Genomic DNA, 26,824 nt, shown 5'->3' on the forward strand with positions numbered 1-26,824 from the left:
CATTTTCTCCAAGTACATCATCTAATTGTAAATTAAAACCGCCAATACGAAAAAAAAGGAAACTTCTTTCGAAAAGTATCCTACGTGTTTATTTATTTGTTTGCGAATCATTGCAACTATAAAAATGAACAGTAACTTTGATTTCTTTGCAAATTCCCGGAGATTGAGACGTTTTTGGGTGTTTTTTTGTGTCAAGTGTGGCTTTTATTTGCAATTGACCGATTGAATAGATTATGTTTGTACGACATCAAATAGGAATGAACCTTTATTTCATTAGAAAATAAAAACAGAATAAATAAAGCAAAAATGAAGTAAAAGAAAAAGAAAAAGTAATGAAGACGAAAGCCAAGAGTTACAAAGTGTTTGTGTATAAAGTAGTTGGGGATAAACAATAACAATAAAGATGGACAAAGCATTAATGAAAAACGTGATTGAAAAGGTGTTTTCCAGAAATAACTTTTTAACATTCAGCAATATAAGAAGTTTATAGGGTTTTTTATTCTTTTTTTCTTTTTTCTTTTCTGTTTTTTTAGTTCAATGACTTTAACAAGTCAGCAGCAGGATATGATTCAATTTTCCAATAGAAAATCGAGCTATCCTATTGCCACTAAATTTATTTCACAATTTTCTACATGGGCTAAATTTTGGTTATCCGCAAAGAAGGACAAAAAGACAAAACGGAAAACGATCCATCCAGCCCACAACAAAAGCTTGGATGCGATTCCGCATTCTCAAAGGGATCTTTTGTACCAAGTGACTTGTCATAAACTTCGACCAAACGCAAATAAAAAGACATTTAGTCTAGGAGATGTGTTGCATATTCGAAAATTTTGGGAGAAAATTGAAAGATTGATCTATCAACATGAAATGGGCTATGTACCTTCTACAAAGAGGATACCTTTTAACCCCGATATACCAGGCTCAATTTATTTACCAAAAAGATCAAGAAAGCATATTTTATCAAAGACTAGAAGAGAACCCTTTGCGTCTTCACACATTGTATATACATTTAAGCAAGACATCAATTCAATAGAAACACAACAGCTCATCAGCGATGATGACGATGACGATGACAATGTTCCTCTTGGAATCCTACATTTTTCAAAACCCTTTCATCCCATGTAAATATTATTGTGAAATATAATTTTTAACTCTACTTTTTTAATAAATCTTTTTTACATCCAAAATCAGATTTTACAAATATAATAAAATGCATTTTACAGTTTTATATTCCGAACCTTTTACCATTCGGAGGCACAGTGCTGTTGTTTTTTTTTCGCGATTCCAAATCAATGAATTCGTTTTTTGCCAACTCAGAACTTATTTTTCACGAGATATCAATTCACATTTTTCCTCTTCATTATTCGCAGTACATCCATCAAGTCTTTCTCATTTCTATAGAAAGACAGACCAGGACATTTCATTCTATCTAGTTTGATAATTGTTTACATAGAGTCCCTGTTTGACATTTCATATTACAAAAATTGATTAAGCGATATTGTTTGTTACACTGTATCAGTTCTATCTTCAGCGAAATAAGAATGGGATAATAGACATTGATTAGTGAATAATAATCTTTATTTCTTTAGACGCAACAGAAATGATCCATGAACGCCAGATGCCATGGTGTGACCTAATGAGAGCATTAGACATTGAAAAAATGCTAACTTTGACAGTAAATGGATGTTTTTCAAATAAGATGCATAGAAAAAAAAGATAGGAAGGGCGTATTAGATTGTTTCACTACAGTTGATGGTTCACTTGCGTGTGCTACTACTGTTGGCAATCAAAGGCGAACCAGTGGGCCATCAGCGAGAGAACAGTCTTCACTTTTTTTTATTTCAATTTTGTTCCCCATGACTATAATATCTCCCCTGAAAAAGGAGTGCGTTTTTTCTTTTTTGGGAAATAATATATGTGTGCATAATGCAGTAAAGTACACTATTTCCAGAAAGTAACGTCGCATTTTTATAAATTTTATAATGCAATTAATATATAAAAACAGCAAATCAGTACTCCATTTATGCTTGAAAATAATGTATTTTGTGCTTATACCGGTTATAAAGAGCTGTTATTATCATCAGGTATAGCACCCGTTCTTATTAATCTAATGAGAAAGAAGTTTTGAATAATTATAACTTCAAAGGCATCAGTGTCTATCGTGTTTTCGAAGAAAAGGTATTTATTGGTATGAATAGAATTGTACTTACAGTTGTGACTAGTATGATTGTTAGGATTATCAAGTGATTTTTGAGAGAAAGAAATCAATCACTTACAGAAAACATAAACATAATAATAAATGAAATAAAGAACTGAATCTAATACTAGATTGAAAACTGCAGTGAAATGCTTGCATCGCTGAATAAGTCCCTAACTTGTTTCTGCATAGAGGCGAAACCATGTCAAACTTCGTGTATAGAGCTGTTGTTATCAAACAATATCAATGAATAGGCGAGACATTAACAAAAGTAGGAAATTATGTCTTTTCATAAATTTAATTTATTTAAATGTCATATTGGGCTTTTGTGCTTCATTACACACACACAAGTACTGTTTATGCAAACATTTAATAAAAAAGAGTAAATCCCTTTACATGTTTGTTTTCTCCAAACAATAAGCGCCTCGTAGTGAATAGAGGAGAATCCAAGTCCAGTATGGCTGTATCAATAAACCATATTTTCTATAACACCCAGAAACACACAGTACCTCAGAAAGAAGATAGACATCCCGCTACTAATTCTCTTAATCATTACTTTATAGTAGCTGGAGTTGATTTGATATAATCTGATCAATCCTATAATAAGACATGTTGAGAAAACTCACCAATGGCGTCCACCACAAACGTCCAAGTAACCTACTCTATATCATATTCCTTATACTATAGCTCTTTAAAAAAAATGAAGAAATCATTCTGCTTTAAAGTAAACAGTTTTTTTTTTTTTTTTTCATCAGTACAAGGTTATTTTATTTTACTTTAAAAAATAGCCAAGAGTACAAGTACTAATATTAACCTAGCTCTATTTTAACCAATGCTTCTACTAAAGGTGTGATCATGACTTTTACAAAAACTTTTTTTTTTAAAAAAAAAAAAAAAAAAGATTAGAAGCGTTTTATCCTTTAATTTTATTAGCTCAATTTAACTTAATCTTTGTCTTATGGGCAGTAACACTGTAATACTTGGATCAAAAATGCATGTAATTTTCTTAGATATAGAGCTTATATCTTTATTACTAATCACATCCAAATGTCGTCCATTAACAAAATGCTTATAAATTAAAATATCCAATATCACTTGCTGTCGGAGATCAATCTGGAATAAGAGGTCCTTCATCTTTGATTGTCACTTTTTTTTTTCTCTGCAATTATTAATAAGCATGTCTGAAATCAACTTATCTGGAATCAAACACATTGTTCTTGTACTTTCCGGTAAAGGAGGTGTAGGAAAATCATCAGTGACAACACAATTAGCACTCGGTTTAGTTCACCAAGGTAAAAAAGTGGGTGTGTTGGATATTGACTTGACGGGTCCAAGTATTCCTCGTATGCTTGGTTTGGATGGTAAAAAGATACATCAAGCTTCTCAAGGGTAAAGTAGTTGAATACAAAAAACAAGAAGAGAAACTAATATGTGTATGCGTTGTAGTTGGATCCCAGTTTATGCGGATGAAAATCAACGATTATCATGTATGTCTATTGGTTTTCTTTTGCAAAGTAAGAATGATTCAGTTGTTTGGAGAGGGCCAAAGAAGAATGGTAAGAATTTATCACAAAAAGAGATAGAGTATATTAACAGCTTGAAAAGCCATGATCAAACAGTTTTTACAAGATGTCTATTGGGGAGAATTAGATTATTTGTTGATTGATACTCCACCAGGAACATCCGATGAACATATCAGCGTTGTAGAGTACTTGAAGTCCTGTAACCCTGATGGAGCTGTCATTGTCACCACACCACAAGCTGTGGCTATTGCTGATGTGCGTAAAGAAATCTCGTTTTGTAGAAAAGTAAATTTACCCATCTTGGGTGTCGTTGAAAATATGAGTGGATATGTTTGTCCTCATTGTGCAGTAATATCAATCTAAGAAACCAAAATATATGCTTTTATTGATATTAATATGATAGGATTGTACAAACATCTTTTCGTCCGGTGGAGGTGAATCAATGGCCAAGGAACAAAATATAGACTTTTTAGGCAGAGTTCCAATTGATCCTAAATTTACAACCATGGTAGATGTTGAAGGTTCAGGATCCTATGTTCACGTATTTGAACAATCTAGTTTATTCCCAATATTCCAACAAGTGTGTAATAAAATAACAGAAAAAGTGTCATCAGCATAGAAACAAAAATAAAATAAAAAATATTTATTATCTCTTTATTATTTACAATTTTAAACAAGTTTGCTGACATCCAAACCCCAATTTTCTTCCAAGTGATCCAGAATGGCTGGTATGCTTGATAGTGTATTGAATGTTTTACGTTCTGCATTACACATAATGTCTTCAAACATGTACATTAAATGATGATGAAAAATGAATGAATTTGTACCATATTCAAGTGCAAGACGAACATATTCCTTTTTTTCCAATCATGTAATTTAGTCTTCTTTACACGAAATTGTCATATCAATATTACCTCTATACATTCCCATGGTGTACTTTCATAGCCTGCAAACAATGCCGGATTTTGTAATAAACCTCTTGCTGACATGACGCCATCAACTCCTGTCTTTTCATACATTTCATCTGCGTCCTTTAGCGAGAATATACTACCGTTTGCAATCACTGGCATACTAACAGACTCTTTTACGAGCTTGATTCCTTCAAAATTAACAGGCTCTGTTGATTTCTGTAACCTTGTACGACCATGAACTGTCAAGAAATCTACACCCACTGATTCTGCTCTTTTCACAAATTCATATGTTGTTCTACAAGAATGGTCAATAACAGTCGCGATTCACTCTTCTATTCCTCTTTACTTCAAATCTTTATGTACTCTAATTTTAATACTACATGGTATGTTGACTCGACCTTTCACAGTTCGAATCATATCTCTAACGTTTTCTGGATCTTCCATCAAATAGGCACCGATTCGCTCTTGATATGCCCACTTTTGAGGACAACCACAGTTGATATCTGTGTAGTTTCAATTATTAAAACATTTTTCTATTTCTTCTTCTTCTTCTTTACCAATGCCACCAGCAAAAGGAGCTACAAGTTCAGCAGCATCTGCAAGATCGGCTGCCTTATTTGCTGCAAATTGAACAACAACTGGATCATCATTGTCGTTGGTTGAATAATCTGAATGACGAGCAAATTCAGAACATTTGAATACATCTGCAAGTATCATGGGAGTATAAACAATATCTGTATTATATCTGCATTGTCGTATTAATAAGAATTTTGGAATCATTAAATGTATTTACTTGCGAACTAATTCTCGGAAAGGCAATTTGCTGTAACGCACCATTGGTGCACAAACATTGATTCTTTTTTTATTTTGTAAAATGTCTAAAGGGGATGTCTTTCCTGTCATGTTTAAGGGAAAAAAAAAAAAGGTGGGAAGGAGAAGGCTAGTGGCTTGGATTGGCTCGTTCAGAAGCTGAAGTTGAATATCATTTTGTGTAACTGACCTGTCTTTTTGATTTGATTCATCAAATATAATAGTCTCTCGATTTCATCGAATGGGCTGAGAGTAAACGATAGGTTCTGTAATCAAGCAATGATTCTGGAAGGTGAATTTGGGGTAATAAAATCAGGCAATAATAAAACACTTTGTGTGATTTGAATATTCTATAATTGCGAATGTTTCAGGTAAAAGTAGGACGAAATCGAGAACAGACTGTAGAGCGTAAAAATTCCTTTTTGTATCAAATATTGAAAATACAACACTTTGGACTAAAGAAATAAACTTTATGACTGCCAATCCAACTAGATATTAAGGTAGCAATATACCAACTAGTTTATATCGCTTTGGATACTTGTCAAGCGGGGGTATTTTAGATGAGCGGAACACTTTAAACAAATGGAACATTGTATTGATAAAGTGAATAGGAGTTCATCTAATGTCACAAATAAGCAGTTACTTTAGTAATCAAAGAGAGCAAAGCAAAAGAAAAATGAGATCATAACGTCCATGTCTCCGGCCTATCATTATCCCATGCAGATACACTAGTCAGGACCTTAGGAGGGGCTTTATGACAGTAACTCAGTACACACTACGACAGATTACGTATATTTCTAGACTCGATGAAACAATTCTGTTTAGATTCGTTCCATCTTTTTTTTCTCTTGTATTACATTTTATCTCGTGAAATAGAGAAGCAAACGTAATCGAATACCGCTCTTTTCCTTCCAAGAGACTCTTGTGGTGAAGGCAAATGACTATGCATGCTGCATTATCCGAATTTCTTGTTTTATTTGTTTTTGGTATTTCTGAAAAAGAAGGAGATGCTCGCTGAGCATAGCAGCTTTGTTTAAATCACTTGACGCTCACGCTCTTTGAAAAAAAGTTGAATTTAACGTTTTATCTCTGTGTAAAAGTGCCCCCCACACGCACAGAGAGAAGGTGCAGATGTACACAAAACAAGTATCAAAGTGTCTTTGTGTACGCGTATCGCTTTTTGGATTTGTACTGACGTCTTTTCCTAATTGAGATAAATATATATTCCCATCCTATATTTTTGATGTGCAAGTAAACAATAACAAATGGAAAGCACTTGCAAAAGGAAAGCTGTATAAGATTGAGGCTGAGTATGAGCATACAGGTTTTTTTTTTTCGTCTTCTTTAAGACTATTACGGATTATCTTTTTTTATACAGTATCCTATTTGGCTTAAATTCCTTTTTTTTTTCTTCTCATAACCGAAGCACGTTCCATTTGTGATTGAGGACTCGAATAAGATTAGGGTGATGCAAGACAAACGTATGACAGATTTATAATTCTCAGTTGTTAGCTTCTGTATTATGTTTCATAGAAAGTGTATTCAAGAAAGCGGGAATATTCTAATACCATGACAGTCTATGATCGAAGTCGTGTTACAAATCGACTCGTGTGACAAAAGCATTTCCTTCTTTCTCACTTGCAACTATGGTGAGCTTATTCATTGTCTTTTCAAAGAAAGATAAAAAAAAATATCTTTAAGGTTTAATTCTTTTTTTTTGTATGTCTTTAGGGATATATTTATATTTTAAAAGATTCGTAGATTACAAATTTGAATTCCCTCAAGAAAAATTCTAATTTGTCCAAGAAAGTAATCATTAAAAGAGCTCATTGATTCGCTTATTATGTTTAATAACGCTTGTACTCTCCGATTTTAATCCGTTGTAAATAGCGCAATTGAAGATGGAAAAAGAAAAACTTTGGCTTTACTTTTGATAAAGACTATGGGCTATATTGTATATTTATACAACCGTTTCGCATTTACTGATGCTAAGTTTGAATTCGCTAAAGTCATTATAAACAGACAATTTAGTTTATGGCAAATCATGTCAAGAAGAAGTGTAGAATTTAATTTCTTAATTAAATTTGCTTAATAGACAAGTTCTTTAGGTGAGCTGAGATAAGCGGTACTAAATGTAAATGAGCTCTGATCATAAATTGAGTGAACATTTGAAATGAATTGTTTTAGTTTATAAATTATTAATAACTACGTTTTACTATTTATAAAACCTTTCTTTGGGTACTACTATGGAAATCGAGTACTTTTAACAACAATTCAATATATGCAATATACGATCGAAAAGAGACCATGTTGATAGGTTACGGAGAACAAAAAAGCTTAGCTTCGAAATTTAGTTCCAATGACAAACCTTTGGATGCATAAAGAGAAAGATGACTATTCGTTTATTGAAAAGAAGTCAATGTACATAAAAAGAAGCGGATTCATTTAGGGAAATAGTGTCAATAAACCTTTTTGTATATTAAATCTATATAAAATAGACAAAATAAACCTGCTTCAGATCATTGTACACACACATACAGATGTTCATTTATGCACCTAATTTCTTCTATCCCAATAAATCGGTAACACGCATCTTGCCTATCCCCCTTTTTTTTTCTATTTTTTCTAAAAAAAGACTTAAAATAGCTTTACTGCTCATTCTTATCATCAAAGCAAAAAGTCATTTCAATAAAAAACTAAAGTTCCAAAAAAAGATTTTCGTCTGGACTTTACATTATTTATAGTATTGCATAGATAAAGGATCATCTCTATGCATGACGTACCCTTTTACTACATAAAAAAAAGCCAGTAAAATAAAATGCATCTTTTTTTTTTAAAAGAAAATAGTGGCAAGAAATACTCCCTACAGAAACCTGTCAATGTCAATAATTTTCATAGTCAATTACTCCGCGTGTTCTATTTTACAACCGCTTAACCGGTATAAAAAGAATCCCTAGAAGAGCATATAGGAGCTTTGGTTCCTTACAAAAAGGATAAGAAAGGGGGATGAATGACAACTTTTTTTTTAAAGAAAAAAAAAAAAGTCCTAAATGGGGTTCCTGCAGTTTGACACCCGATTGATAGTGAAGAACAACGTTTTATACGAACGCATACGTATCTTTTTTTTTTTTTATGGAATAGGATTTGACAGAGTGTACCAATGATATATCCTAGTTGCACTACTTCTTTTACTAATGATACAATGAATGATGTAAAAATTGTTCAGCGGACAAACTTATCAGGTGGCAAAAATTTTTTTTGAGCACAGGTAAAAAGTTCAGGAACACAAACTGGCGTACCTGTCAATGTAGAGTGCGCAGGTAAAAAAAAAAAAAAAAAAAAAAAAAGAAAGATGAGTGGGTCGTGATATTATCAATGAGTCTGAGTTATGTAATAGGGGAAGTTCAGAAGGGATAAAGAGATAAGCGACAGTAATTGAAAAGTGGCAAAAATAAAGTGAATAAATAAGAAAAACGCGAAAAAGGGGAAAAAAGAAAAAGGAAGGGAGAGGATGTGTAATGAGAATCTTGAAGTTTTTTTTTTTGCTATTTTTTATATTAAAAAAGTAGATAAAAGATAATAAAGTGAGTAACTTGATTCTATTGTTTAATAAACAATACAGCTTTTATTACAGGCATATAAAAGGATACAATGATGATACATGATGATGAGAAGCATATTACAAGAATATTCAATTGAGAAGCAGAAAACAGGTTTGAGTGACGATTTGCATAGGTAATACAGTTTTTTTTTTGTGTTTAACTTTATTTGGAGATGTCTAAAAACTATCTTTTTTTGCAAGGGAAGGGGAGGGGGGGGGGACCAAGGGTTAATCGTTGTCGTGTGCATATTTATACAAAAATATTAGGGGTAATATTACTAAAAGGGGATAGATGACAAGAGACAGAGTAACACAATTGACGGTTGGAACGAATGGGTCACAAAACTCTAAATACAAGAACTTTAAATAGAAGACATAAGCTTTTTTTATATTTGTAGACTTACACAAGCAAATGCGCAAGTTTTTATTGACATGTAAATGCAAAGTAAAGAAAGAAAGATAAACCTGCTCACTTGCACGGCCTTCATCAAAACAAAAACTTAAAGTTCCAATCGACAGTCAAAAATACTCTTTTTGTGTAATCTTCAAAAGATAGGAGAGACTGGGGGGAAAAAGACATTTGGTGAATTGAACTCCAAAGGAGATACATTTTGTAACTTGTTATTTGAAGGCTATATAAATAGGCACCATTCTTTTTTCTTTTCCCAAAAAAAAAAAAGATAAAAAAAAATTATTTTATTTTTTTCTTCAATTATTTTCTTAGTTTTATAACATGTCTACAATTTTTAATTCATTCATTGCTTGCTTACTCATCCTTTCTATTTATCGTCCTTTTATCACTAGCCTTGACAAATTTAAATATACTTCACTTGGATTTATTTCCTGTATTATACCATTTGCTTATTATCAAGGCACACAAGTAGCAACATCATACAACATCAATGCAACACTTGCAAGCGATTTAAAATTTTTTGATTTTTTGACATGGACAGACCTCATCAATCAATTATATCACAACAGCGATGTTAGCATAATGAAAGATTCATTTGTTCTTTCTTCTATTACCATTTTCACTATTTCAATCTGCGGGTTACTCACAAGATGGCACTTTCAAATCACATTTGTTAAACCTAGCTCTAATACATTCATCTCCGGTCTAATGAGTCACGGTATATCTTTGTGCCTTGTCTTAGCGGCTATTTTAAGGTACTTTGTAAAACAATTTATTCTTTGATCAAATAACTAAAAATTCTTTTATAGTCAATCTACTTCTAATTACATCTTCTCATTCTCTTTTGCTATCACTGGTGCTCTTTGGTACTTGTCTGGTCCTTACCTCGTCAGAAGATGGATGGCAATTTCATCTTCACTGCTCATCTCCTCTCTTGTTGGTTATTTGGCTTGCTATTCCTCCAAGAGTTTCTTCTTGAGCACATTGACCTTTCAAAACTGGCTGGCCTTTTCTTTTCTCTTGGTAGTTGCTTGCAATGCCGTGGACCATCTGGACGCTATCTTGAATACCTACCCTCATCTGGTTACTTTAGATAAAAGCAAGCAGGCTAAATTACAAAATGCTTTTACTGCTACTTACTGGATAGCCATGTTCAAGCTTGTTTCCAACATGCCTTCTGAAACTGATCTTCATTCAGGTCCCATAGATGACTTGAATACTGCCATTCGTGCTCTTGGTCCTGCCTCTCGCTCATGGAAAACGATGGCCGCCCTATTCCCTTCCAACCTCCGACAAGATCTCTGTCTTTTGTATGCCTTTTTCCGTACAGCCGATGACTTGGTAGACGATGCTCCTACTCCCAAGGAATGCGAAGACAACTTGGTCACCATCCGTCAATTCCTCCGTGATGTATTTTACAATGCTGAATCTCAGGAACAGATGGAAATCAACAAGGAAACCGATCCTTCTTTACCATCACACATCAACTGGGACCACTATGCTTCCCTTTTACCCAACAAGGATGTCCTTGCTATCTTTAGAAACTTTGCTCGTATCTCTCACTACCTTTGTCCTCGTGCTATGTTTGAATTGACTGAGGCCTGGGAACTCGATCTTCGTGGAAGACCAATAAAAAAGCAGGATGACCTGTTGCGTTATGCTGCTTTGATATCTGGTACTTTTGGTGAACTGTGTACCTGTGTGATCATGTACAAAACCGGCCGCGGTAACTGGGGTGGTCGTGACAAATTGGCCCGCAAAGAAGATGTCTTGTCTAGAGCAAGAGCCACCGGACAGTGTCTTCAGTTGATCAATATCGCTCGTGACATTATTGCAGACAGCTTTGTGGGACGCTGCTATGTACCTCTTCAATACATGCCCAATCCCCCTCAGGCAATCTATCACCTCTTGAAAGTCGCTCGAAACCCAATGCAAGTAGGAGAAGGTACCCTAAAGTCCTTTGCTCTTCGTATCCTCAGCTTGGCCGATCAAATTTCTGAGAAGGCACAGAAGGGTATCGAAGGTCTTCCAGATGAAGTTCAAGACAGTATCCGTGCCGCCTTTGAAATTTACATGGCTATTGGTCCTACTTTGCGTAATGATCCAGGATTTCCAGTTCGTGCCAAGGTACCCAAACGTCAGCAGCAGTGGATTGCTCTTCGATGCATCTATGGTTTCCGTGGCCCTATTGCTCGTGCCTTTAGTTCAATCTATTACCAGGCCACTTCATTTTACTTCGATTCATTCGCTCGTCTTTCAACTAGACCCACACCCAAATCATACTGATTTACGAAAACAAACACTATTTATTAATTATCTTTGTACACAACCTTTATTGTATATCCCTTTCATGCTCTGTCAATATAAAATAATAAAAAAAATATATAGTACATCAGCCATTTGACTTCTAAAGCTTGTTATTATAAGCCCAAATTTAGCCAGTGTCAAAGTCGTATTACTTTTGTTCGTGTAACTTTCTCATTCGATCTCCTTCTACTGCTGTGCGACCTATCCTCCTTTTTATACCTCTATCTCTTTCTTTTTCCTTCTTTCTCTCTTTTGCTTTCTTTTCGATAAAAAATCATGGTTAAGCTTTTCGTTTTATTATCTACTTTCACATTAGCTGTTAGTGCTCAAGTTCAATCTTCCATTGGTTTGTTCAATGTCACCTCACCTACAGTCAATGCTCCTTACGTTGCTAGTCGTGTTTTGCCTTGTATTTATACGGTCGCAAGCAATGCTACCTCAGATAGTAAGATGATTATTTTAACAAAATTGCAATGCTCATTTGCTTTATTAGATCTTCAGCTATCTATTTCACTTAGTAATGGAAGTAGTGCAGTTGTCATTGATGCTTCTGCTGATATTTCTCAAGGCTACAGTTTCCAAAAAGATCAAAATGGTGCCACTGTTTATGAACACCAATTTAATGTAAGTTGAGAACGATTCGGGTAATGAATAAAAAAAGCCAGAAAATAATGTTTTTTTTTTTCAGTATCAAATTCCTATAAATACAACCGCTGGCTCTTATCAAGTTATATTCACTGATAATGTATCTCAAACAAATGTCACTATTCCTATCACCATTTCTAGCGCACCACCTACTTCATCTGTTGTTATTCCTAGTGCATCTGGATCAAGTACTTCGGTGCAATCGAGTTCAAAACCTTCAGTCATTGGTGTTAACTCAGCTGGTCGTACTTTGAGTACCTCAAAAGCCTTGCTTTTAGGAGCCGTTCTTTTTGCCACTGTAAACTTTTAATATTAATCATGTATAAAATAATGATACAAAATAATAAACATGTACGCTAATAATAATGTATTTCATAAGGGGTTGTAACAAAACTAATTCGCAGTATTATTTATAATTTTTACACACGAGTTTTCTTGTGGGATTTTTTCATTCATGTCCTCCTCATTTTGTTTCGAATTAGATTGCTTTTCTGGGTTATGATAAACTGATTTTGTGCCTTTTCTGATCTAGTTTTGTTTAGTAATCTCTACATTTGGTGACCTGAACTGCCTCGGTTGTTTACTAAATTATGCATCCAGTGTGCAGTAGACTAATTTAATTGGACAAGGCTTTTCCAACAAAAAAAAAAAGATAAGCCACAGAGTAACCTTTCAAATTTGTTGTCCTAATTTTTTTTTTGTAAGTGCATTTCTAAAAGCTGTAAATAATAAAATCATGAAATCTTCATATAAAGTAAGAAAAAAAAAAAAAAGAAAACATGAAAGTAAAGCAAGTTAACTGAGAAATATTATCAAGTTTTCCAATCTTTTAGGCACTGTTTATACAGGCGGAAATGTTTTATTTACACCCGATGGAAATTCAATTATTAGCGTAGTTGGCAATCGAGTTTCATTTTTTGATCTTGTCAAGTAATGATGCACAATGTTTTTTTTATTTCATATGGCAGTATCTAACAAATAAAATATTATGTAGCAATACTTCATATACACTTCCGATCGAGATGCGCAAGAATATAGATCATTTAGTTCTTTCACCAAAGGGCAACCTTTTAGTTACCATTGATACAGGCAAGAAAAAACAAACATACCCGAAAAAGATTCATTAACCATTTTAATATAATAGACGGTCGAGCATTGTTGATTAGCGTTGCACGTCGAGTTGTTCTTCACCATATGAATTTTAAAGGAAAAACTAAAAGCGCCAAATTCAGTCCAGACGGTAAATACTTTGCCATCTCCTTAGAAAAGACAGTGGAGTTCTGGAAAGCACCTGGACATACTCGAGAATATGCACCTTTTGTACGCATAAAAACGGCTGTTGGACATCACGATACAATTACCAATATCAATTGGAGTCCTGATTCTAGGTAAAATTGAGCTTTGGAGAAAATGAGGTGTTTTCCCCTAACAATGACCCATCTTTATAGATTTATCATTACGTCTTGTAAAGATATGACTTCACGTATTTATACTATCGAAAAAGACTTGGAAGATTTTGTTCCATCAACATTGTCTGGACACCGTGATTATATTGTGAATGCTTGGTTTTCTGCAGATATGACAAATGTAAGAGGATAAAAAACAAAGCATTGTATTTTGTTTTCTAAAAATTCTTTCTAGATATATACTATCAGTCGAGATGGAGCTTTGTTTCAATGGAAAAATACAACCTATGCAGAGTTACATGGAGACTCAGACACAGAGATGGTAGAAGTAGACGAAGACGGTAATGAAATCGTTCGTGTAGATAAAGCCAAATGGAGAATTTTGAAAAAGAATTACTTTAATATGCCCGGCGTCAAGGTGAATGTAGCAGAATTTTTTTCTGCAAGCAATTTAGTGGTTGCCGGTTTCTCTAATGGTTTATTTGGTCTTTATGAAGTTCCTCACTTTACCGCTATTCATACATTAAGGTAAACATTTCGCTTTTATAAAATAGCCTTTTTCATAAGGGTCTTGACTCATCCCATTTTTATATATAGTATTTCTCAGCACAAGATTGATACAGTAGCTATCAATGCGACAGGAGAATGGTTGGCATTTGGCTCCAAGGCGCTTGGCCAGTTGCTGGTTTGGGAATGGCAATCAGAAACCTATGTTTTGAAGCAGCAAGGGCATTATTATGATATCAATTCAGTTTCTTATTCTTCTGATGGACAATCACTTGCCACTGGTGGTGACGATGGTAAAATCAAAGTGTGGAACACAAATTCAGGTTTCTGTTTTGTAACCTTTAGCGAGCACAAGAGCGGTGTGAAAGCAGTCGAATTTGCCAAACAAGGACAGGTTTTGTTCTCTGCCAGTTTGGACGGCACTGTGCGTGCATTTGACTTGGTCCGTTATCGTAACTTTAGAACATTTACAAGTCCTAATCCAGTCCAGTTTACTTGTCTTGCTGTGGACCCCTCTGGTGAAATTGTCTGTGCTGGTACATTGGATACATTCGAGATTTATGTCTGGAGTGTTCAAACAGGTAAATTGCTTGATATCATGGCTGGTCATACGGGACCTATCAGCACTCTTGCCTTTTCTCCCACTGGTATGATCCTTGCCAGCGGTAGTTGGGACCATTCTGCTCGTACGTGGGACGTGTTTGGACGTGGCAAAACAATTGAGCCTCTTGTGCATCAGACAGAAGTATTGGCTGTAGCATTTAAGCCTGATGGAAAAGAGATTGCTGCTGCCACTTTGGATGGACAGATCACATTTTGGGGTGCTGAGGAAGGTAATGTACTGGCTACTATTGATGGCCGTAAAGATATCATGGGTGGACGTAAAAAGGACGACCGTACAACAGCAGATAATGCTGCATCTGGAAAGTGCTTTAACTCTATCTGCTATACTGCTGACGGTTCAAGTATTATTGGATCAGGTTCAAGCAAATACATTTGTATTTATGATGTAGCAAGTACATTCTTGGTCAAAAAGTTCCAAATCTCTCAGAATCTTTCTCTTGATGGTACTCAAGAATATTTGAATTCAAAATATATGACAGAGTTTGGAAGCATTGAAGAGATGGATGATGAAGGATCTGATGTTGAAGAGCGTGTGGATAATTCCTTACCAGGCACAAAAACCGGCGATCTTTCTGTCAGGAAGGCAAGACCTGAGGTTAAGTCTACAGCTGTACGTTTTTCACCCACCGGCAGATCATGGGCAGCCGCTACAACAGATGGTTTATTGATTTACTCTTTGGATGAAGATATCTTGTTCGATCCCTTTGATCTTGAAATTGATATTACACCTGAAACTGTATTAGAAGCACTTGCGGAAAGAGAATACTTAAAGTCTATCTGTATGGCATTTAGATTGAATGAAAAGCCTTTGTTGCATACTGTATTCGAAGGTATTCCTCCTGATTCTGTTAGTCTTGTCTGCCAGAATATGCCTGAAAAGTATCTCTTTAAATTGCTGACATTTATTGGTGTTCATATGGAAACAAGCCCTCATGTTGAATTCCACTTGATGTGGGTAACGAACATCATGACTTATCACGGTAGATATCTTCGCGATCATCGCGGACAGTTCCAGCCTGTCTTTAGAGCTTTACATAAAGGCGTGAACCGTGTAAGAGATGATATTGCCACATTGTAAGTTATCTACCTTTTTATATATTTACTGTACTCATGTTTTTTTAAATAGATGTGACTCTAATAACTATACACTTAAATATCTTTTAAGTCAGCAATCTATTGCTGCAAAGTCCATGTAATAAATATCCATTTTTTTGTTAGATAAAATGATTTTTTTTTAGAATCTTTTAAGTTGTAAAACTAGATTAAAGCACCAAGAAGATCAAAGCATGAACATCAAAGGGTGTTTATTACTTTACAATTATGCAGTTTATGCAGACTATACGACGTTCAAGTGCGCTATCTGAAATAAAAAGGGATCTAATCGCGTACGTGAGAAAGTTCTACTGCGAATCCAACAGCAACCTTGGCAAACTCTTTCATATGATCAAATGAAAGATTTTCAATGACATCATTTGTGCCGTGAATGTAAGGATTAGAGTTATCAAAATCACTTTCAATCGTAAAAGCAGAGGGGAATCCAAGTTTACGCCATGAGGCATGATCTGATCAATCTTAGTTTAGTATTCTTTTCATCTTTTAATGAACCTACCACTACAAGCATAACCGCATTCAGTTAAACTGTAAGGAATATCAGCATAATTGTCAACCAAGGTTTTAAGAAATTCAGTCAGCTTTAAGAAAGTAAATAACTGTAAAAAATAAAAGCGTAGTTTTCTTTTTTTTACCTTTTCATCCACATGATCCGTAACAATACCAATGACTTCCTTTTCTTTACTTTTACCAATAAATCCAGTCATGTCATTTTGTAACATGGCAACCACTTTCTTTCCTTCTTCACTGTATTTTCTAGAGACAGCTTGACTACCCAACAATCCTCCTTCTTCACCGCTGTACCAGTGAAATTCAACAGGTCTTTCAGGTTTGAAGCCATTGTGAACAAGACTACGGAAGGCTTCTAAAATAGTCACTGTACCACTACCATCGTCCTATTTTGCATATTAGAATTATCGTACCACTCATCATTTATACTTTACATCAGCACCAGGTGAACGACCAAAGGAAGGAAACCACATATTAACAGAGTCTTGATGAGCACCAACAATGACCAATTCATCTTCAAGCTCCTGGTTGGAACCTTCAAATCGAGCCACAATCGAGAATTGGTCCCACTAATCAGATCGTTAGACGGTGTGTAACAGCATCTACCACTTACATTGTGTTCAAATTCGTCCACGGACACATGATCATAACCGGACGCAATCTCTCTTATTTGTTCAATTAACCAACGGCACGACTGGGCCCCATAACGTGATTTATAGTATCTGTTTCGGAAGCTGGTGAATGTAGTCAACACGTCTTTCATTGTTTCAATTGTCAAATTGCCGATGAAAGGTTGGACTTCATCTTTATATTCTACTTTGGTAGGAATATCTGAGAGTCTCATGTTTAGTTATCAAACAAAAAACAAAAACAAAGACGATAAGATGCTTACAAGGTACCCAGCTGGCAAAAGAGTTGACAGGAGTAGATGGATAGTCCGTAATATCCATGAATTTGATACCAGCACGGATCAAAGCCTCTTTATCGGCTTCAGTCATCCATTTGGCAGGACTATCTTCACTATAGTTCGGTATTAGTTGGTCTGTTTTTTTTTTTTTTTTTGTTTTAGTAGAAAAAGTAACCTGTATTTGACAAGTCGACGTTCAGTTTCAGAGGTAGAAGTAAAAATCCGAAGCTGATCAAATAAAGGGCTTGCGTTTACAAGTGCAGAAAGAGCTGAAACGGATAAAAGGGTTAATGAGATAAGCTTCATTGTGTTGAAATAAGAAAGTAAAAGAAAGAGGATAAAAGATAAGGGCATTTAAATGACGAATTTCAAAACGTCGGTAATTGAATATTCACGGACTCTGAATTATCTGCCTCAAAATAGAAAGTCTATCCAAATTTAAACTGTAACGCAGAGCTAGGAAAGAAAAGATATCAAACCAAGAGTTCAATATGTGTTCCCGCTTCTTTAACTGTAAGCCATTATACATGCGGAATGGTTCTATTGAAAGATAGAGTCTAAAGAAAAAGAAGACTGTACAACAATACATCTTTAACAAATGTTTCCTTTTATTCACACCATCAGTGCACTGGTCTTTACCGAGAGTGAACTAAAATTTTGACGTCCATTAGCCAAAGAATACCCTATCGTTATGTCTTCTTTGATTTTTTATTGCTCCAACTGACGCGTCGGCGGCACAGATATCACCATGCAATCCACAGACTTTTGTTCGCTACTGCCATCTTCGGTAAATTTACGTTTTCTTTTGTTAACAGACTGCCTTAGTGAGTAAAGCAAATAGTAATTCTCGCTAATTTTCTCCAGGGAAGAATCCCAAACAGGTATATCCAATATTTCTTTACAGCGCGTTCTTATCGGTTGACCATTCATTTTCGAGTAGAAAGAAAGAGATGAAAGTACGAACTCTTTTTTATTTATTTATTTATTTTTGCTGAAGAATTTATTTTATTTTCTCGGGATGGCAAATCAGAAACAGATATGTTTATAGAATGGTTGTTGACAAAAGAATTCTATTGGGTTTTGACTAGTATTTCTAAAAAGATGCTCCAGTCTGATTATAAATGATCACTGTGGATTTACAAATATATTTTATATGCAGAAATAAACTTTTGCTATTGATCACACCTATCCCATGTTGTAATATGTTTAATCCATTGATTCTGCAGCAAAGAGAAATCAAGATGTAACGACTATCGCAAGGCTTCTTCAGACAAGAGATAGGATGAAGGACCTTTTGGAAAGTAAGTTAGAAAAATAACAAATGACTCGAAAAAAGTAAAAACAGCATTTAAAAAAGCAAAACAAGTTATTGCCCTTTCGAAAGAAGAAAATGGTGTGCTGATAATCATATTATTTTGTTGTACTTAAAATTAGAAGCTATTCTATGCGTGGTTTTATTTCCCTTTTCTTCTTCTTCTTCTCAACCATAGTAAGCTTACGGCAACAGGATATATTCAAAGATAATTATTTTTAGCTGTCAATTAATGTCCGAGGCCTTGTACACACTTTGCAATATCCCTATCAATCTTGAACCTTACAGATATGCTTGATATGAATGTAGTACTTTAATACCCGCTGATTTCTTCTTGTAAACATCACGTTGGAGGCTAACTATGCCTGTTTTAGTCATTTAATTTGCCTTCCAATTGACAATCCTTTTCTCATGTTGCAGGAGCGATAATCAGATAAGGTTCCTTTAATCTTGTCAGAATCTGAGTATACTCTTTCAAGCTACAGCGCAATTTCAAATCAGACCTTTTTCTTTTGTAAACATTGTAACTGTTTGAGAAAAAAAAAAAAAAAAAAAAAGCATATTTCTTGGTGTAAACGGACATGGGTTATACAAGTAATTGTGTGTCTATAAACAAAACAAATTTTCCATGCCAATCTTATACGTTCTATTATTTGGCCTCAGATAGAGACCTGTGCAGTCATTGGCATGTCCAAAGCAAACGTAAAATGACAATGATGTTGTGAGCAATCCGCTCATCTGGTTCTGTTCATGTAAGAATAAAACAACTGAGGATTTCAATCACTTCCAAAAAAAAAAGAAAGATAGTAAAGAAGAGTAAATGACAAAAGTAGTACAATTACTGACCGCCGAGTTGAATTTGTAGCCAGCAATTTAGACAATGTGAATCAACATAAAGAGCTTCATATATCCTTGTATAGCCATGTATAATTTATCTACTCTCATACAGCCATACATCCAAAATACATTGAAGAATATGAATTTGACTGCATATACCCTCATCCTTACTTTCCAAAGCTAAATTCAGTTGTACAGTTTTGATCGATATAAAAGTAAGCTAAAGAGAGTAAATATGTCAAGAAACCTGAGATCAAGAGTTGGAGAGTCATACAACAAGATTTTAATCAATCATCTTCAAAAGCTTCTTCGATGTCTTGTCTCAAGCTTGAAGGCTCTTTGAACCTTGAACCTGCTGTCTCAACTGACGTGTATCGCGCATAAAAAAATGCGTAGATTTTAAAATAATTTTGAGTGTGATTTTTTTAAAAGAATGGGCGAATAATTTTGAAAGTTGTAGATATTCGAGATTGAAATGGGTTGTGATACAAAATGCTCGTGCACAGTCTTTGCAGTACTGCTTCTTGAGCCCTTTGAAAAGATGAATCTGTCTCAATTACAGACATAAAGGACAATCAAAGATGAAGCAATCAACACTTATTTGGAGAGAGAGAGAGAGAGAGAGAGAGAGAAAGCAAAAGAGAGAGAAGATGGCAATTTGAATTGTGATGAAATAAAAATAATTGGGGATAGATTGCTGGGTAAAAATGCTTGAATCGATCGGATCTATCGTGTTGTAAACCAGTACTTTTCTTTTTTTTTTCTGGTCAAGATAAGGGTTGAATCGACAAGAAACTGTGAAACATCAAGCATGAAAAGTACCAAAAATGAAAATCAATTACAATTGTATTAATGGCTTCAATGTAAATCAATTTTAATCGTAGGCTTTTTTTTTTGTTGTAAATAAAAAGGCTGCTTCTCCAAGCAAAGTATGTACAAAAGGTGTAAAATAAACAAAAGTCGGATAGAATGATTTTTAATCAACGTAAGCAAATATCAAAATGGATTTCATTATTAATGAAAATTTATTGATTTTGCTTGGCTACAGAAATGCACTTTTGGTTAAAGCACAAGAGCAAGCCCCGTGCTACATTAACCGTGCGAAAGTGACCGATTCTTTGCTGTCTCTTTCATCGTACCACTATTTTTTTAAAAGTCCATTTCTCACCCCTTCTTTGATATAACATAAATGAAAAAGACAGGAATCACGAATTCTTTTGTCACTAGGCCATAGACACACATTTCATCTTTCTTTTTCTGTAAAGAATGGCTAAATCATGAGGTTTGTTTTTGTAGGACAAGTGATAAGTTAGATGATCATTGACCAATTAACTTGTAGGTTACATCAAATGGTTTTTTCTCTCTTTGTACAATTATCTACATTTAGCAATGCATAAGGTGAGAAAAAAAAAACGTACGCTACTCTCTCTCTCTCTCTCTCTCTTTCTTTTTCTTTTTTTTCTTCTTCTTTTGTTCCTTTTTGTTTTATATTACACAATCATAAAAATGGGACAAGAAGATGTATTTAATTATTCGTTGTATAAAACAAGTCAACCAAATCCATTTCCATTTTCTAATCATTTGAGTATTTTACCTGAACAACAACAAAAAGTAAGAAAAGAAAAAGAAAAAAAGAAACAAAAAAAAAATTAAAAATTTATATTGCATTAGTCGGCAAGTATAATACATGATAACTTAATGCTTGAACCATCAAGATTTTATTATCTACCACCAATCAACGATGATATACAACAAAAGCTCAATAAACAATGTAGTGATGTTTCACAACCAAGTCACATCCCAAAACATATCGTTTCACCTGAAGCTATTCGAGAAGCACAAAAGGAAGAAAAAGAAGAGCCAAACAAACCCTTTTCGAAATATTCTTCGTTACTTGAATTAAAACAAACAGCAAATAGCACAAACACTTCACCTACTTCCAGTACTGTCAGTAGCATTCAGAGTAGCACGAGCCATATTCAAATCAATCAAATCCTGATGGCAACCAAAGAAAACTCAAAAAGATCACCGAATGCGTACCTCTTGTTTAATCGAGACATGAGACGTAAACTGTTGGAATCCAATCCAAAGATGACTGTGGCTGAAATCAGTAAAGAAATAGGTGATAGTTGGAGGAATTTAGCTGATGTAAAAGGATAGAATGGTGTACATGAAAGGGGGGGTTCCTGATAGTTTATAAAATAGGATCAAAGAGAACATTATACAAATCAAGCTTCTATTATTAAAGAAGAACGCTTAAAAAAGTATCCAGACTACACACACACTCAAAAGTCAACACCAAAACAAGAACAATCAAAAAATAACAAGAAACGAAATGGACAAAAGGATCCAAGAGGACGTAAAAAGAAGAGAAACAAACACCCTTTTGGTCCAAAACATCCAATGTCAGCCTACCTTCATTATCTCGCAGACGTCTATCCAAAAGTATCCCAAAATTTTCCTGGTTCTACTGTGGGGCCTATCAGCAAATCGATTTCGGCTACTTGGCATGCCATGTCACCCGAACAACGACAGCCCTGGACCGAAAAGGCAGAGTTGGATAAAGCAAGATACGCTAGAGAAATGCAGATTTATATGGAAAAAACTGTTGTAAATAAAAGTGTAACATAAATAAAAATGCATGACCTTTTTCCCTTTTTTTTTTTTCCTTTTTTTTTTTTTTTTTTATTTTTCTTGTTCTTTTTCTTTGCTTTTATATAAAAACTGTATTCCACTCTTTGTTCAGCTTTATTTAGTACAAAAGAAATGAGAAAGGCAGAGGTTAACTTTCTGTCGATTCCAATAAAGAAACCAGATAGATTATGTTGGACGCCTGCTTTATTGAAATATATTTCAACCAGTTATGCTGAAGATACAAAAATGTATGAAAATGACTGTCTACTTTTAGACGCACTCAGAAAACGGTGTTTGGAACATGAACAGTTGGACTATTCTTTTTTATTAGAGGACTTGTCCATGTAAATTACAAAGAGATCCACAAACACACTCATTTCATTAACCCTTTTCAAGTTATTTTAACCAATTGCAGTTTTTAGGATCTCGGTTTCCTGTTGATGTAATTTTCTTCTCCTTCTTCTCTACAATCACACTCACTGTTTATTAGATAAATTTAGGTATCAGTTGGTTCCCTATCTTTGCTGCGAACAATCACAATAGTCCAGGTAAGTGTAAAGAGAGGAAACCATGGGAACAGACACGTGAAATTACTTTTAGAGACAATAAGCAATTTAAACTACGAGAAATCATGTGTATTATTCCGAATGGCTAGTTTATATAGCAACTTGGCAACCTTGCAAAGTTCAATTTCAACTGAAGGAATCAGGAAAGCCTGTCAACATTTTCAGGTATAGAAAAAAAAAAAAAAAAAAAAGAAAAAAAAAAGAATGTATTCAAATAGCAAATTGAACATAAAGAGTATAGCACGCAGCTGGTTGTTTAAGTTATATTCAAACGTGTATGGAATTTCGAGGCAATTTACCTAGTGATTTTGAATTGGTCGATGCATTGATTGCAATCATGATTGCACAAGCACACGAATGTATTTGGCAAAAGGCAGTAATGGAGCATATGAAGCATGGTACGGTCGCTCGATTGGCCATCAAGGTCTCTGATTGCTACCGTGCCTTCTTGGACCACCTCCATGCCTTGATCCCAGATGATTGGAAGACGATTGGTGAGATCAAACATCATTATTTTGCCGCTGTGGCACAATATCAAAAGGCCAATGAGGCCATCTCGTCGGGTCGTTATGGAGAGGAAATCACTCGGTTGCGTCTAGCTAAATCAAGTCTCTCATTCGCTCTTCAAAAATTGTCAGCGCTCACAGAGATCACACTGCATGCTTCCTTTGTACAGCAGATGACGACATTGGACCAATCAATCGATCGAGATTTGATACGAGCAGAAAAGGATAATGACGTGGTCTATATGGAAACGATACCTCAACCGGATCAACTCGCTCCTATCCTAAGGTCCGACATGGCCAAACCTATCCTGCCCCAGTTTATTTTGGATCCAAACTATTGGTTGATCTTGCCCGAAAGGCCGAATGATGCTTTGTTTATAAAAAGACCTCTCTTTGAAAAGCTAGTTCCGTTTGCTGTTCATCAGGCAGCAAGTGTGTATAAAGATAAAAAGAATTATATTGTTCATGTTGAGATTCTAGGAAAGAATAAGGAATTGAACGCTGAACATCAAAAGTAAGCGGGACAGATGCGATCAAACATGTATCATTGATTGGTTTGATATAGGCTCATAAGCGAGTTTCGATTGCCTTATTCTTTGGATGTTATAGATGACCTTCCAAAGGAATTATTAGATCATGCAGAAGAAGTACAGCATTTGGGAGGTATTCAAACACTGAATGATATGCTACACAAGGTACAAGACATGTCCAAAAAGGCACTTGACCTAATTGAAGAAGGATTTAATGCACTTGAAGAAGAGAATGAACAGGATGTGATGCTAAGTAAACAATATGGAAAATGTAAGTGACAGTGAAGTCTAGTGTTATACATGTGCATGTACTGATGCTGCAAAGTATGGAGCCGACCTAGTTCAAGGTCACTCAATCAGCATCTATTAACTTTGGGAACACAATACAATGATACCATCCAAGCCGCACAAAAGGCTGATCGTATTGTTCAAGCCAAGGTAGCCAATTGGGGTAAAGCGATTGCGATGTTATCCAAACCAGTAGAAGAAATCATGCGACATTTACCTCATCTACATCAAGACGAAGACATTTTGCAGACAACGGCCAAGGTACGACAGCAATTCAGACGATTACAAGACAATCTGAAACACCGTCAAGCATTGGAAAGAGAAGTAGTCGAGATGACAGACCGAGATGATATCTCGTCCGCTTTGCTGGATCGATGCCAGGAATTGACCAAGGGCTCACCGACGGTGAAATTGGAGGTCGAACAGTTTTCGAATGTGTTTGATTCCTATTTGAGAAATTATCAGGGCTACCAAGATCGTATGCAGACATATGCTCAGGAGCAAGATGACATCATATACCAGCTCAGGCAATCCTATACACAACTCACACTCGAAATCGATAACGTTCAAGTGCTGTCGAAAAGAGAAAGGGCGATTTGTAATCTGGAAGCGGCTTATTTAAAAGTAAATGAGATTCGAACAAATCTGGTTGAGGGAATCAAGGCAAGTCGATTCTATTCTGTTGTTCTATGCTAATCCTATCACTTTCCCAATAGTTTTATTCTAATTACACTGACATCTTGAATCAATTCAAGCATGACTGTATCGATTTTACTCTGGCGAGAAAAATGGAAGCAACCGAATTAAGTCGAGGTCATAATCCTGTAAAGTTATTGCTTTATAATAAAAAATAAAGTGAGAGATTTTCTTTTTATTTATTTGATAATGAAGCATCAGCATCTCCTTCTTCAACTTTAATACTCAACACGTCCATGATCTTTTCCAACGTCTTGTTTCCTCCCAGTGACGCAATCTCACTCCTTGCTTCCTTTTCCAAGACGGCCAAGAACTGACGACAATAAGCAAAGGTGTTGGTCTTTTCCAAAAGTTGTAAAGCGAATTGTTTGAGTTCGACCGAATCACTCTTTTGCTTCAAGATGTTGAGTAATTGACGACTGTTGGGATCAGATCGAATGGAATGAATGATTGGAAAGGAAAACTTTCCTTCTGTTAAATCTTCACAAAAGCCCTTGTTATCCGCATACTGGTGTGTGTTGTGAATAAAATGTAGAGAAAGAAAGAATTCGATTTACCTGCTTTGACTGTAAGTTCATGTAGTCATCTCTCACTTGAAAGTGAATACCAATTTTACTGACAAGTCCAGTATAATCACTAAATTACACGTGAATAATTTTTTTTTTTTTGTTTTGTTTTGTTTACATATCAGACTGACTTGCTTCTTGCATTAATTTAACAGCCAACCTTAAAAGCCCACCGGTTTCTATTAGGATGAATAAGAGGCATCATGTTCATTCCTATTACTTACTGTCATTCACCATATCAAGGAATTCTTGCTCTGTAGGACATGTCAGAGTATCTCTCCAAAATAATTCCATGCCTTGAAATGATAATGAGGATTTGATTTTTTTTTTAAAAAAAAAAGACAAGTGTTTACCTTGGCCACGATGTAAATTGATTAATTCTTCAGTGTAGATAATAATCATATTTGGCTTATTCAGCTTTGTAAGTTCTGATAATGCCAGAAAATAAACATAATTAGCACAATTGATCGTTTGAGGAACACCATAGATGTGATGAGCAGCAGGCACACCACGACGAAGGATAGAGTCATCTTCTACGTCATCAATCCTATAGGTAATGTATCAGACATGGCTAAAGCGTATGATATAAACATACAATAAACTAGCACTGTGAAGCATCTCGATCACTCTTGTAATCACCTTCAGATCATCCTCTGGGACTTGTAACCATAAATTGAAGGCTTCAATCATTTTGGAACGAATGTCTTTTCCTGGGTTAGCACAAAGATATTGAAATGGTTCAAGTAGGATCTAGATGAGGCCTTTAATCTTTTTGTGTCCTATTCAACTTTCTTCTTACATCTTCTTTAGGTTTTTCGACAGAACCAAGTCCATTTTGTTGTCTTTCGAGTGAAAGGATAGTGTTCTTTAAGCCATTGGTATTTGAAGTGAAGGTGAGCATGTTGATTATAAAATAAGAAGAAAAAGACGTGGTTGTTCTTTTTTATATCAATGCTAGAGCAGGTATGTGTGACAAGGTCATCTATTTTGACCGTTTAGTTTGATTTACTCCTTTTTTTGTTTTATTCTCAAGGGGCTAAGGCCTTTAACCTTTTTTTATGCGCAGCAAAAAGGCTATAAAAAAGAAAGAAAAAGAGAGAGAGAGAGAGAGAGAATGATAAACACAAACAAAACAGTAAAGAAGAAAGTCTTTTAGGTTTAACAAATATTATCTTATGTTACACTTTAATCAGAATCAGTTTACAGAAACCACTGGTACCTTGACAAGTTATTCTTATCGTCCCTATCGATTTAATATCCCCAGGAAAATAAAAAGAGAGAACCTGAGTGTATGACTGGATGTCATAAAAGAGAGGAGGGAAGAGGGGGGGGATGTTTTTATCCCCTTCCCCTTTCGAATGACATATCGATTGGTTGTACAAGTCGTGAAGACATTTTTTTTTCTAATTCGTAAACAGG

At 35.0% G+C, this 26,824-nt stretch overlaps 10 protein-coding genes across 10 annotated transcripts; 7 read left to right on the forward strand and 3 right to left on the reverse strand.

Annotated features, from left to right (window-relative positions):
• Positions 1-306: 306 nt before the first annotated feature.
• Positions 307-1,125, forward strand: RO3G_00431 (uncharacterized protein; the record flags this gene model as incomplete). Its single annotated transcript, XM_067655022.1, has 2 exons — positions 307-311; positions 534-1,125. The coding sequence occupies 2 exons, from the start codon at positions 307-309 to the stop codon at positions 1,123-1,125; spliced, it is 597 nt and encodes a 198-aa protein (XP_067511123.1).
• A 2,249-nt stretch (positions 1,126-3,374) lies between these two features.
• RO3G_00432 (cytosolic Fe-S cluster assembly factor CFD1) lies at positions 3,375-4,083 on the forward strand (the record flags this gene model as incomplete). Its single annotated transcript, XM_067655023.1, has 3 exons — positions 3,375-3,586; positions 3,644-3,753; positions 3,803-4,083. The coding sequence occupies 3 exons, from the start codon at positions 3,375-3,377 to the stop codon at positions 4,081-4,083; spliced, it is 603 nt and encodes a 200-aa protein (XP_067511124.1).
• Positions 4,084-4,389: 306 nt separating this feature from the next.
• On the reverse strand, positions 4,390-5,468 carry RO3G_00433 (uncharacterized protein; the record flags this gene model as incomplete). The annotated part of the gene is made up of 5 exons (XM_067655024.1): positions 4,390-4,575; positions 4,635-4,926; positions 4,978-5,134; positions 5,189-5,376; positions 5,425-5,468. 5 exons carry the CDS (start codon positions 5,466-5,468, stop codon positions 4,390-4,392), a joined length of 867 nt encoding a protein of 288 aa, XP_067511125.1.
• Positions 5,469-10,162: 4,694 nt separating this feature from the next.
• RO3G_00434 (uncharacterized protein) lies at positions 10,163-11,718 on the forward strand (the record flags this gene model as incomplete). The annotated part of the gene is made up of 3 exons (XM_067655025.1): positions 10,163-10,209; positions 10,264-11,581; positions 11,659-11,718. 3 exons carry the CDS (start codon positions 10,163-10,165, stop codon positions 11,716-11,718), a joined length of 1,425 nt encoding a protein of 474 aa, XP_067511126.1.
• A 319-nt stretch (positions 11,719-12,037) lies between these two features.
• RO3G_00435 (uncharacterized protein) lies at positions 12,038-12,716 on the forward strand (the record flags this gene model as incomplete). Its single annotated transcript, XM_067655026.1, has 3 exons — positions 12,038-12,206; positions 12,255-12,385; positions 12,450-12,716. 3 exons carry the CDS (start codon positions 12,038-12,040, stop codon positions 12,714-12,716), a joined length of 567 nt encoding a protein of 188 aa, XP_067511127.1.
• An 884-nt stretch (positions 12,717-13,600) lies between these two features.
• RO3G_00436 (uncharacterized protein) lies at positions 13,601-16,021 on the forward strand (the record flags this gene model as incomplete). Its single annotated transcript, XM_067655027.1, has 4 exons — positions 13,601-13,794; positions 13,855-13,993; positions 14,048-14,340; positions 14,410-16,021. 4 exons carry the CDS (start codon positions 13,601-13,603, stop codon positions 16,019-16,021), a joined length of 2,238 nt encoding a protein of 745 aa, XP_067511128.1.
• Positions 16,022-16,320: 299 nt separating this feature from the next.
• On the reverse strand, positions 16,321-17,776 carry RO3G_00437 (uncharacterized protein; the record flags this gene model as incomplete). The annotated part of the gene is made up of 7 exons (XM_067655028.1): positions 16,321-16,505; positions 16,553-16,634; positions 16,689-16,949; positions 16,998-17,132; positions 17,177-17,394; positions 17,456-17,583; positions 17,646-17,776. 7 exons carry the CDS (start codon positions 17,774-17,776, stop codon positions 16,321-16,323), a joined length of 1,140 nt encoding a protein of 379 aa, XP_067511129.1.
• A 3,349-nt stretch (positions 17,777-21,125) lies between these two features.
• RO3G_00438 (uncharacterized protein) lies at positions 21,126-22,250 on the forward strand (the record flags this gene model as incomplete). Its single annotated transcript, XM_067655029.1, has 3 exons — positions 21,126-21,230; positions 21,291-21,767; positions 21,825-22,250. 3 exons carry the CDS (start codon positions 21,126-21,128, stop codon positions 22,248-22,250), a joined length of 1,008 nt encoding a protein of 335 aa, XP_067511130.1.
• A 906-nt stretch (positions 22,251-23,156) lies between these two features.
• On the forward strand, positions 23,157-24,134 carry RO3G_00439 (uncharacterized protein; the record flags this gene model as incomplete). Its single annotated transcript, XM_067655030.1, has 2 exons — positions 23,157-23,839; positions 23,891-24,134. 2 exons carry the CDS (start codon positions 23,157-23,159, stop codon positions 24,132-24,134), a joined length of 927 nt encoding a protein of 308 aa, XP_067511131.1.
• An 880-nt stretch (positions 24,135-25,014) lies between these two features.
• Positions 25,015-26,306, reverse strand: RO3G_00440 (uncharacterized protein; the record flags this gene model as incomplete). The annotated part of the gene is made up of 7 exons (XM_067655031.1): positions 25,015-25,347; positions 25,397-25,475; positions 25,524-25,584; positions 25,630-25,659; positions 25,759-25,952; positions 26,001-26,155; positions 26,205-26,306. The coding sequence occupies 7 exons, from the start codon at positions 26,304-26,306 to the stop codon at positions 25,015-25,017; spliced, it is 954 nt and encodes a 317-aa protein (XP_067511132.1).
• Between the last annotated feature and the right edge of the window lie 518 nt (positions 26,307-26,824).

This window comes from Rhizopus delemar, genomic scaffold (genome assembly GCF_000149305.1).
Source record: "Rhizopus delemar RA 99-880 supercont3.1 genomic scaffold, whole genome shotgun sequence".
Taxonomy (NCBI): Eukaryota; Fungi; Mucoromycota; class Mucoromycetes; order Mucorales; family Rhizopodaceae; genus Rhizopus; species Rhizopus delemar.